The following is a 12,631-nucleotide window of genomic DNA, read 5'->3' as shown; positions in this document are numbered from 1 at the left end:
AACAGGCTCAAACAGGCAACTGCCCTTGTCCTCTTCGCCCTTAACAGGCTCAAACAGGCAACTGCCCTTGACCTCTAAGCCCTTATCTTCGACGCCCGGGCTGAGATGCCCGAACCCTGGCTTTTTATAGCCCTAGTAATCATGTGACCCCATCAGCCAATAGGAACCCTAGCCCTAACACTATACAATCACAACACTAGCCCTAAAAAGCTAGAACCAATAGGAGGCCAGGTCCTTACAGCCAATCTTAGCCCTAGTCCAAGCACCCAATCAGTTCAAAAACCCTAATCTCTACGTACAATAGAGGCCCTAGCCGTACCAGTAGTCCCATCCCAAGTCCAAGCAACCAATGGCACAGGAAGTCCTTGTCCCTACTTCCAATAGAAAGCCGAACCCTACTCTTAGTCCCACAACCAGTCCAGCAACCAATCACACCAGAATCCCTAATCACTACTTCCAATTAAAAGTCTAACCCTAGCCCTAGTCCCACCCTAGTCCCAACAACCAATAACACAGGAAACCCTATTCTCTACTTCCAATAGAAATCCTAAAACTAGCCCTAGTCCCAACCATACATTGATTGAATCACAGACCCAGAAACCAATCAGAACATTCAACTACCCAACCAATGAGAACGCTATCCCTAATCCAATAGAAACATCAGATACAATCACCAATCAGTGCACACATGTACCAAACAATATCAGACCATATAAGATCCCAGCGACCCCAGACAAGGTTTGCTGGCCAGGGAGTTGGAAGCTGCTTTTCCTGTTCAGAATCTCCTAGGAGACTCAAGCCACACTTTGGACTTCTGCAGGTAAAGGCATCACTAACTTGAAATCTAATAATGCTGTTTGAATAAAACTTTACTCCCTCTACTGGCCAAAAAACGAAGTGTACAGTCCCTAGTAAACACAGTTTAAACAGCTCACAGAAGCACCCTCTGATGTAGAATATCCCTGTTGCTGAGGGGGAGGCAGGGGGCTAGTTTCATTGGCTTGTGAACACAAAATAGTGGCTGGAGGTGCACTGTTTTAACATACAGGTCTTATCACAGAGCAAAGGAGAAATTTTGAGTGAAAATTGAAAGTCATCAGCAATGAGAGGAAAAACTACAGAGTTTGGACTGCAAATCCCACCATTCAACACGTTAAATGGAAGCAATCATGGGCAGGAAAAAACACAAATTTAAAACACAAAACAGGTGATAAAATATCCAATCACAGGCAGGTTAAAACAACAATTTTTAAACGGTAACAATCACAGGCAAAGACAGAAATCACAGAAAGGGACTTTTTTTTTTAAACTTTTGTTTAGGGGAAGAGACAGCACTAGTCTGCCTCCTTACCACTTACTGGACTATGCTCACTGCAATCTGGTGCACAGGGAGGCTGCAACTCACACGATGGAGGAGAATGATTTGGGGTGCACCCAGCAAGGCCTTAAGGGGCCTGGGCTAGTGTGAGGGGACGGCTCATAGTTGCCTGGTAGTTGAAAAGCCATTCCCCAGTCCTGGGTCTCCTGGCCTGGAGGGTAGAGGTGGGTGGGGGGCTGGGGAGCTGCTCTTCAAGTTCAGAATCTCCTAGGAGACAGACAGGCTCAATCCACACTTTGGACTTCTGCAGGTAAAGGCCTCACTAACTTGAAATCTAACAATACTGTATATTAATATTGAATACACCTTTACTCCCTCTGCTGGCCAAAAAACGAAGTGCACAGTCCCTAGTAAACACAGTTTAAACAGTTCACAGAAGCACCCTCATATTCTAACTGTTTCACTATTGCACCCATGAGCACTGCCCCATCTGCACTGTTTTGATTCACTTTTTTAAGCACCTTATGTAATGAACAATACAATTGCGATCTTTGTGTATGATCAAGATGGGCATGTACTTTAACCTAATGGGTTATTTTGAGTGAGTCCGAGGGAACCACTTGTCTGGTGCAGTTAAAGCTTGCAGTCACAAATCCGTTTTAGATTGATTGTAAAGTATCACATTTATGAAAGCATCTTTTGAGTTTTTCATAAAAGATACCCAGTTGAACATGTTTTACTGAAAAAAGAAACTATCCACAAAGCAGGTGGCACTTTCACTTGTTATAATTACCAGACACAGCAGTTTTCTCGGGTGCACACAGAGCATGACAAGCATTAATTCCGGTGCGCATGGGCTAAAAGACTTCCCCTTTGTGAGTTATCACCTGTGTGTCTCTGAAGACTCTATTGCTCCCCTGCTCAAGTGCTGAACTTGCTGTTTGAGTGCATCTTTGGCTGCTGAGAGTCAGCAATGGGTTGTGGGCGTGGCATGCAGTGGCTGCTGAAAACATTGCTGTTCCCAATGTGCATGTTACAATAGATCAGCATGCAGAATGATCGATAATATACGAGTAAATGACAACATTTCTATAGCGTCTACCACTGAAAGAGGGCCCCTTAGGACGAACCAGACTATATCGATTCCTTTGTGGAGCATTGAACAGGCATTGGTGCTGAGGGCAGTGCTCAAAGGATATGATATTCTGCCTGTAGTGCGAGCCTGGCGCTTCAGATCTACTGCACTGTTCATAGTATTGCCACGTCTCATGTTGTGTCCTTCCTCTGTGTTTCATTTGCAGATTGTAAAATCGCAGGATGTCTGTTGAATATTTTGAATACAAAGGCATTCTCATCCCTTCAGTTGCTTTTTCAGAGGAGAGTGTGCAGTTTGCAGAGAACCATTTTCCAGTCCTGGATGATGATGTATTTAATATCACCTATCCCAAATCAGGTAAAGGAAGATGCTGTTTAAGTGTGGCTTGACAGAGCAGCCGTGGTAAGATCTATTGTTACAAATTAGTTAAAATATACAAGAGTGGGTATTTCGCTTCACCATGAGTAGTATTGCTCGCCTGCCTCATACTATTGGCTATTAGTGCTATTATACCTCAATTTCTATTAAGTTCTTCCATCGGACTGCATGAAGAACTATTTTACGTCTTAACTGTGCACTCATTCATCACACTGTTTGTCACATTCATTCATTTATCCCTTATGTTCATTCTTGAAAGAAATCAATCTTTTTATTGCTTTTTTTGCAGGATTGGGAAAGCATATGGGGCTTGCATTATTGTTCTAACCAGCATTGTGAATGTCTGTGTTGACATGCGTTAGCACATTTAAGCCAGGCCTGTTGACTTTGGCAGTGCTTATTTTAATGATGATTTCGGTGTGTGTCTATATGTGTTGTACTATATGGCTATTTTGCATTTTCTGATACAGGCCGATTCACAATAACCAGCGTCTTGTAAAGAAGCATCTAAAACAATATTTTGTTTAGGTGACAGGCAGATCTCATTGGCGAATTAGGAACAGACCTACATACATTTCCAAAAATGTAGTAAACTTCAGAAGGGCCTCTTTTGCGGCAAAGACACAATTCTGACAGGTTGGTAGAACCTAGAGAGATAAATCGAATGTCGATGCTTCTGTTCAATCAATCAATGAATCTTTATTTGTTTTTTGTATAAACCATAGAGATAATATCATATATACAATAAAGTAGGTGATATAAAGGTTTGCAATTAAGTTTAAAATATTAAAATAAGCAAATCCTATAATCAAGTTAGATGTTACATTAAATTGTGTTGACTCTATCCACAACTAGCAAGCAGTTTCTGATCTTAACGACCATCAGTACAAAGCACAATACGGCATCATAGACTGGCAATCGATGTAGTTGTGATTGCATTTAAGGAATCGCATTTTGCGATTCCTTAAATGCAATGCATGAACCTTTAAAAAATTGCGATTTCGCAATTAGGGGGAGCAAAGTACCATGAGGTTGAACCTCATGGTAATTTGCGAAAACTTTGAAAAATGCACTTTTGTGCATTTTTCAAAGTTTCATGTTGTGCACACACATGCCCTATGGGCATGTGTGTGCACAACATATGTGCACAGATTGATTTCAGGGGTGCAACAGGGTGTCCTTTGGACAACCCTGCACCCTTGAAATCGCATTCTCAATTTGCGATTCGCTAATTGCTAATCGCAATTTGAGAATGAATGGGGAGGTATTCCTTAATTGCGATTCGCAATTTGCGGGTCGCAATTAAGGAATAATAAAAATCGCAATTTTTTTAAGCAATTTCTTAATGCATTGCATTTTGCAATTCCTTAATTGCGATTTCTTATTTTTCGCAATTAAGGAATCGCAAAATGCAATATCGATGCATGTGCCTGAGAGTGTACTATTTCTCCACCTTTGGCCTTTTTTCGAAAAGCCACCATAAGAGTGACAAAGTCTAAACAAAAATGTTCCATTATAAATCGATGTTGATAATGTAATGCTGTAACGAGATGGTTGAATAGATTCTCCGTAAAATACAGGGCCATAGGCACAGGCCCTGGATTTTCCAAATTCTCTGACATTCCTATTTTCAACAATTACTCGTTTTAGCTGCCTTTTCAATTCCAAAATCAAAAGAACATGGATGGAGTATGGCTCTTTGAAATTGACCATATCAAGGGACCTATACATAGTTAAAAAAAAATCAATCCGGGGTATCTTAAAACATAATAAACTGATAAACAGTTCAGACTATGCAGACTATCTTTGTTAGATTTGGGGGTCTTTAGTTGGCAGAGGTACCTACCTTTGACCAAATAGGGACCCTTGCGTCTAGTCAGGGTAAGGGGGTATACTCCTAAAATAACCTCTGCTCATTCCCTGTGTAGCTTGGTACAACCAGACAGGCTTATCTCAGAGGCAGTGTGTAAAGCATTTATGACCACATACATAATGCAGCGTAGAACAATCACCACTTTGATGGGCTTCCCTGCTTTGGGCGATAGAACATGGGCCCTGGCCCACAACAGCAGGGACATATTCCAGTTCTACGTCAATCTGAACCCAATTGGATCCCTCTGTCCATACTCTCAGGGTCCACCATGTTAACCCATGGGGAACCCTTCTCCTTACCTGAGAACACCCTCTGTGCAGCACCTAACCGTAGCTTGCTCACAGTTGTGTCCCAACAGATAGACAATAAGCCGCAGTGGCCACTGACAGTAGTCAGTGATGAGACCCAGACCTTATACCTCTCGGGGCTCCCAAACCTCTGTGGCATCAGAGAGCAGGGGTAAGTAGCCCCAGGTGCTTGCCGCCCTTTATCCACTCTCCCTCCTGTCAGGTCAGGTATGACATCCTGACACTGACCCACCAGCCCCAGGCCTGTACCCGGAGGCTTGACAAGAGATTGGGGTAGGCTCTCCCACACCCGGTCGTTCTCCTTGGGGCTCTTTTCCCTCCCACCTGGTGGGGTACCCACTTCCAGATGTGTCAGGGTGCCTGTAGCAGGGGTCCTGCACAATTTGCCCACCAGTTCAGGGGTTCTATCCTGCAACTGGACTTCCAGGTCAGGGGAGACACCCTGAACCTGGCCCTCAAACTTAGGCTCTAAGCCCTCTAGTTGAACCGGGGTCAGAGGTGAGGACTCACTCCCTCTGCACCCCCTTCCAGAGTGCTGTACCCTCCCACCTGGAGACGTGCACCTATAAGACCAACCGGTCAGGACACTGTTTACAGTTGTCCCGCACTCCAGGTCAGACAACACCTGAACCTTGCTCTCCAACCCAGGGTCTGTACCGGGTGGTTGAACACTTGCCCGGCACACCAGGACATCCTTGGGTGCACGCATGCCCCCCTGAGGGTAACACATAACTCATGCATTGTGTTATAGTCTGCCTGGCGCAGATCTCCCGACCCCTGTCCATCTGACAGGGTGCGAAGATCCTCCAGGTCAGAAGTGGTGTCACAATGGTCATTCACTGGTGACACAGCACTTCTGGATGGCCCCTGACCCACTGGTTCTTCCACTGGGGACTCTTTTCCCCTCTCACCCTCACTCTGGACTTCTTCCAGCTGTGGTCGGTAGTGGGAGTACCTGCTGGGCGGAGACGTGGGGAGGGGGAGGGGCAGGGTGGGGGGTAGTAAACAATGGATTACGGAGGTTTACAGATAATTAAACATATAAATAAATAATAGGAATTTCGTTGCATGGATTGCATTCCCAAATGCGATGCAGTGTGCACAACAAAATTTGTTTTATTCATTTATATGTTTACTTACCTGTAAACCTCCGTAATCCATAGTTTATTACCCCCCACCCTGCCCCTCCCCGTCCCCAGTTCACCGCCCGGCAGGTACTCCTACTACCGACCACGGCTGACTTCTTCACCCTCCACGTAGGAGCGGCACTACCAGACACCAGAACGGATGGTGGCCTGCTTACAGACACTCCAACAGGTGTTGGCATAGCTCTGTAAAACAGGAACATACAATATGCTCTCCCACAATGGGATCACACAGCCCCCTACAAGGGTTAACCAAACTATCCTTCACCTCACCATCCAGTGCCTCGCACACATACTCCACATCACTCTCCTGATATTGGCAAGACAGTATCTGACTGTTTCTGTCACTCAGCCCACACTCTTCTGGGAGGTCTTCACACTCACACCAGGACTACAGCCTTTGGGGACACCCTCTCCCTGCACCTCTTATCAGAAGTCAGTAGAGTGTCCCTCCCACCACTTGGACCATAAACCCCTGTGTCAGTTTCCCCATTCTCCTCATGGACACTGCGCACCACTGGAGCTACCTCAAGTCATTGAACCTCCAGGTGAATGTAAACGCCCTCCTTCAAGTCAGGCGCCACATCTCTGGGTATATGTACTGCTGCCTCAGCACTGGATAACCCAATATTGCTTCCACCATCTGAGCTGGATTCCACCTCCAACTCAGCAAAGCTCACTTCCTAAGCTACACATATTTCTTTTTTCTGGGCTAAGACACTCAGGGCCTCAAGCCTCTCGAGCCTCCCTCATTCTCAACTCATGCTCAAACTGCATCTTCTTTTCCTCTAGGACCTATTTCCTATTCTCTAACTCAAGTTGCCCACCCAACTTGAGCTTGGCCAGCTCCATTTCATGCATCCTACACCCCTTCCTGTCCTCTAACTCTTCTGGGGACAGGTCTTTGGCAGGAAAACTGCTACCTGCTGGGGAGGTTGCTCTCCTCCCACTGGGATCCCAATGACCCAACTGCTCATCTGCATTCTCAGCCCCTCCCCATTCTCAGGGGTATTCCTTGCTTCGGCCCAGGCCCTCGGAGCCTTTTGGAACTCATCCTTCTTGGAGAGACTGGTCATTGCAACTTTATATTTCCTGCAGAAGTGCTTTAGCTGTTTTATATTGTAGCATTCTAGTTTCTCCGTTTCCTACTCAAAACCAACAGATGCTATGGATGCTGCATTTTCCATGGTGGTTAAACTTGGCAGTTCTTTGCAAAAATGGAAAATCCTAGGAAAAATAATCTACCAAAAGTATATGGTTGCGTTTTGGTCTGCATTCACTGGTAGTGCTCACCATTCACTGTATTTGAGTCAAAAATGCAAGTCCAAATCCTAACTGCTGCCCACCAATCTTAGATTTGGGGGTCTCTAGTTAGCAGAGGTCGGTACCTTTGACAAAATAGGAACCCTTGTGTCTAGTCAGGGTAAAGGGGTACACTCCTAAAATAACCCCTGCTCCCCGCCTTGGTAGCTTGGCATGAACAGACAGGCTTATCTCAGAGGCAGTGTGTAAAGCATTTGTGAACACCTACAGTAACCCAGTGACAACACTACAGAAGGGCACCACACAAGTTGTAGCATAAAAATAATTATTTTTATATAGACTTAACACAAGACCACAAACGACAAAAATGCACAATACTGTACTTAAAAATGGTAGAATTATCTTACTTCTCTTAAGATGTAAAATGCGACACTTTGAGTCAATGTACCTTAGGATGCGTTATGCTATACAACGAAAGTGTTGCAGGGAAAGTGATGCATCGGTTCCTTACACGCAGGAACGGTTATGCATCGGGTCCCTTCCGATGCGTAGGGGATGTTGGTTCTTCTCGACGTGGGGAGGTGATGCGTCGGTTTTTTACTGCACTTCCGTGACGATGTTACCAGCAGCACCGTGATGCGATGAAGATCCGGTGCAATAAACAAAATGGCGTCTTCTCCTTCATGCGACACAATTCGTGCAAGCCTGAAGGCCGTGCTGCGACTCAACGATTCTTCTGAGCCACGACAGGCCCTCAGACATGCATCCCAGCGGCGTCTGATGCGACGTCGATTCTCTTCTCCGGCGATGCGAGGTGCTTCTGCGATGATGCAACAGCTACAGCGGCGACCCGCTTTCCCAGCAATGCGACAATAGCGGCTGCGGCGGCGACTCGCTTCTTCGATGATGCGGCGGCATCTAGTGCGACACCCATGGTCTTCTAGGGGGATGCGAGACGCTGCTGCTTTGCGAATCGACAGCGGCAGTTCGGCAACATGCTTCTTTTTCGTGAGTCGCGCTTCTAGCTCCTTGCGACTAACAGTCCCTCAGAAAGCCCAATACAACTGCAGGCACTTCAAAAGCACACTTGGGGAGCTGGTGGGTGAAGTCTGTTGTCCCTGAGATTTCAGCAGGAGGTAAGCTCTATCTCAAGCCCTTGGAGATACTTCACAAGTTGAGTGTAAGTAGCACAAAAGTCCTTTCTCCTCTCTTTGGCAGTCAGGCAACCACTGCAGGCCACTCCCTCATGCTTAGGGACAGTCTCTAATCAGTCTCTCTGGTTCCTCTCCTCAGCAAAGATTTCTTCTTGTTTCCCAAAAGGGATCTAAAGTTCTGGGGTCTGGGTCTCCCTTTTTATACAGAGTTTCTATTTGTTCTCTGAAGGCAGAGAGGCCTTTTACTAGTGCAAACCAGTAGCTCTGTAGCTCTTTGCGGTCAAAACTCATTCTTACCTTTCACAGTACAAGCCAGGGACATCAGACGCACCATAGGAGGTGGGGCCAGCATTGTGGAGGGAAGGCACAGCCCTAGTCAGGTCCCAGGTGCAACTCCTCCCTCCCATATGAATGCAGATCTCTCTATTCAGCCCTGTGCTAATTCACCCTGTCTCCTGGAATCCCCCAACCCCTGACACTCAAACTCCAGACAAGGAATACACAACATGGCAGAGGCAGGCTTGGATAGTTAGACAAGAAAATGCCTACTTGATGAAAGTGGTATTTTTTAAACACAGAATGTTAAAACCAACTTCACTAAAAGATGTATTTCATCATTCTGAGTTCCGGCATTCTAAACTCGAATTTCTACCTAGTTCCCTGAGTCAGTTAGGATTATAAGATGTAATAATCAAACTACCCATTCTGGCCTATGGGGAACAGATAGCCTTGAAATAGTGAAAAACGTAAATGACTGTAATTCATTATTAGGACATGCCACACACACCAGGGCATGTCCTACCTTTTACCTACAATGCACTCTGCCCTTGGGCCTGCCATAATATTCAGTAAAGGGAAGGTTTAGGGACTGGCAAGTGGGTGCACTTGCCCAGTCAACATGGCAGTACCAGACTGCACACAGGCTCTGCAATGGCAGACCTGAGACACACTTTTACTGGCTGCTTCTTTGGGTGGCACAACCAGTGCTGCAAGCCCACCAGCAGCATTTGATTTACAAGCCCTGAGCACTCGCGGGGCACTGTACTACGGTCTGACAAGTAAACCAAACTGGCCAATCGTGCAGGCATTAATCCATACATCAATTTACAATAGGAAGAGCATATGCACTTTAGTACTGATCAGCAGTGGTAATGTGCCCAGATTCCTTTTTTAAGTTCAAATAAAATTTTATTAGGGTAAACAAAATTGTCATTACAAAAAGTAATATGCAATACAACAGTAGCGATAGGAGTAATAAGCTAGGATAACATTATTAAATTACATCAAAAATAAAAAGTGAAGGAGAAAAGGAGGGGAAGGGTAATCAAAAAATAGTAAATGAGGCTTGGGATACAAGGTGTATACTCGATGAGGCTTTGTACTTCAGGAGACAGTGCAAATATAAGCGGGAAGCTGAGTATTAAAGAAAAAGAGGGAACAAAAGGCAAGTCATGGGGGTTTCAAGACCTCTTGCTGCGATGGGGGAAGGTGAGATGAGCGTTTGGCGCAACCATCCAAGTAAAGGGTAACAGGAAGCCACAACGCATGTCTTTTCGGGGCCAGGGTGATGGGATAAATAAATGCAGTATCTAATCTATGATTAAAACATACATTGAACCACCAAGCTTTAAACGTAATACCCTCAGAATTCTTCCAGTTAACAGTAATCTGTTGAAACGCAACAGCTAATAGCAAATCAATAATATGAACATTCATTTCAACTTCAGTCCAGGAAGAGGACAGTGAACCGAGGAATATGTCAGTGATAGAAAAGGGGATAGAGGTGTGAAAGATAGTATTGATTTGATCCCATACTTTGATCCAGAATGCTTGCGTGTGAGGGCAGAGGAAAAGCATGTGAAAAAGCGTGGCATTGGGGGTGGAGCAAGACCAACAAAGGTCTGGAGTTGTAGGGAACCGTTTGTGAAGAAGAGAAGGCGTGTAAAGGAGTCGATTGTAAAGAAAGAAAAGTGTTTGTGTAAGAGAAGCAGCTCTGGAAGACTTGCGAAGCTTGATCCAAATTTTATCCCATAAGGTGGTAGGCCAAGAGACTTCGAGTTCAGATTCCCATTGCGCCTCCACCGCAGTTTTAGGGCGGGGGAATGGAGGGTTGTGGAAGGAGTGATAAATGGAAGATGCTGAGGGGTTTGAGCGCAATTGAGAGTGTAAAGAGGAAGCCAGTGAAGTAGAATTCGTATTTGGAGGAGAATGAGAAAGGGAATCGTATGCGGACATGACCGCAGTCTTGAGTAATATATATTTGTGGGCAAAAGAGGATGGCAGAGAGAAAGTTTGGCTTAGAATAGGGAACGGTGTGAAGACAGAACCAGTAAAAAGTTGGGAAACCCATATTAAACCACGTTGTCTCCAAGATTTCCAGTAGAAGGGTTTGAATTTGATAAGAATACTGCTATTATACCAAATCGTAGAGGTGAGAAGGTCAGCGATAGAGGAGGGAGGAGGTGGGGTGATGGCTAAAAGTAGTTTCGCGGTGTATTTGTGGATTGGACTGGATACAAATTGGGGTTTGCGAGAAAAGGAGAGATATTCGGCAAAGGAGAAGGGAGAGAGAGAAAGGTGCTCAAGGTTAGCCCAAAGGGGAAGAGGTTCGATAGGATCTTTAAGCCAGATAGCGGCCTGTTTTAGAAGGAAGGCCTTATGATAAGCAGGAAAGTTTGGAAAATTAACCCCGCCTTACACTTTGGGGAGACGCAATCTTGATAAGGACATGCGCGATTTTTTCCCAGACCATAAAAAGGAGGATAAGGTGGTGTTGATTTTGGCAAAAAATTTGGCAGGAATGGAAACGGGAATATTCGAAATGGTGTAAAGGACGATTGGGGATAGCATCATCTTAATAGTGTCAAGTCGGCCCCACCAGGAAAGGTATAAGGGATGCCACCTGGAAGTGAGGTCGGATAACTTCTGAGTGCATTTAGTAAGACATAAAGAGATAGTATCCGAGACAGAAGGGGTAATATGCAAACCGAGGTATTTTATAGAGGATGGGCTCCATTTGAAGTTAGAAGCCGCAAAATCAGGTTTAAAAGTGAATTTGGTGAGGGGTAGAATTTCGCATTTGTCGTTGTTTAATTTATAACCGGAGAGGTGAGAATATACATTAACTTCAGCAAGAAAAGCTGGGATGGAAACCGATGGGTTTGAAATGAAAAGTAAAATGTCATCAGCATAGGCAGCTAACTTGATTTGCGAATGGGATAGAGGGAAACCGTGAATGTTTGGATTCTGACGTAATTTAGATAGGAAAGGTTCAAGAGCAAGGTTGAAAAGAAAGGGGGATAGGGGACATCCCTGTCGTACTCCTCTGCCAAGGTTGAAAAAGGAGGAGATTAAACCATTAGCACAGACCGCTGCTCTAGGGTTTGCGTAAAGAAAGGAGATGAGTGAAATAAAATTAGGGCCAAACCCAAACCATTTTAATGCAGAGAACAGGAATGACCACTCTACTTTATCAAACGCCTTCTCGGCGTCAAGAGCAATTGCGGCTAGGGAATTACTGAAGCGTGATGATTTAGATAATACATTAAAAAGGAGTCTAGTGTTGTCTGATATGAAGCGTCCTTTAACAAATCCAGATTGCTCAGGGCCTAGGAGTTCTGGGAGAAAGGAATCCAATCTGATGGCTAAAGATTTGGCATATATCTTGTAGTCAATGTTGACCAATGATATCGGTCTATAATTCTTACAGTGTTGAGTGTCTTTCCCCTCTTTTGGTATAATACAAATATAAGCGTCAGAAAAAGTGCCTGAAGAAGCTCCGTTAGTTTTAAAAGACTCCAAAAGGTGAAATAATTTGGGCAGCAGAAGGGTAGCAAAGTGTTGATAAAATTCGACAGTGAAACCATCGGGACCAGGGGCTTTGTCTTTCTTAAGAGATTGAAGTGCTGTGTGTAATTCCCGAACGGTGAGGGGAGTTTCCAGGGAGGTGAGGTCAACGGGAAAGTTAGAGGGAGGTTGAATGCTTGTGAAGAAAGTGGAAAGAGAGTGCTCAGAAGGTTGCGTGCCAGAAGAGTACAGTATGGAGTAAAAACGGGAAAATTCCACTAAAATATCCGCATCTTTGTGTTGCAGAACT

At 44.9% G+C, this 12,631-nt stretch overlaps 1 protein-coding gene across 2 annotated transcripts in view; it reads left to right on the top strand.

Moving 5' to 3' along the window:
• Positions 1-2,624: 2,624 nt before the first annotated feature.
• Positions 2,625-12,631, top strand: part of LOC147701769 (sulfotransferase 2B1-like) — a 491,047-nt gene continuing 481,040 nt past the window's right edge. For both annotated transcript variants that reach the window (XM_086930397.1, XM_086930396.1), the window contains exon 1: positions 2,625-2,771. In XM_086930397.1, coding sequence (XP_086786523.1) covers positions 2,636-2,771 — 136 coding nt within the window. In that variant the 5' untranslated portion in view covers positions 2,625-2,635. The remainder of the gene's footprint in view (positions 2,772-12,631) is intronic.

Source organism: Lissotriton vulgaris, chromosome 7 (genome assembly GCF_964263255.1).
Source record: "Lissotriton vulgaris chromosome 7, aLisVul1.2, whole genome shotgun sequence".
Lineage (NCBI taxonomy): Eukaryota > Metazoa > Chordata > Amphibia > Caudata > Salamandridae > Lissotriton > Lissotriton vulgaris.
This window is presented reverse-complemented; position numbering and strand designations above follow the sequence as displayed.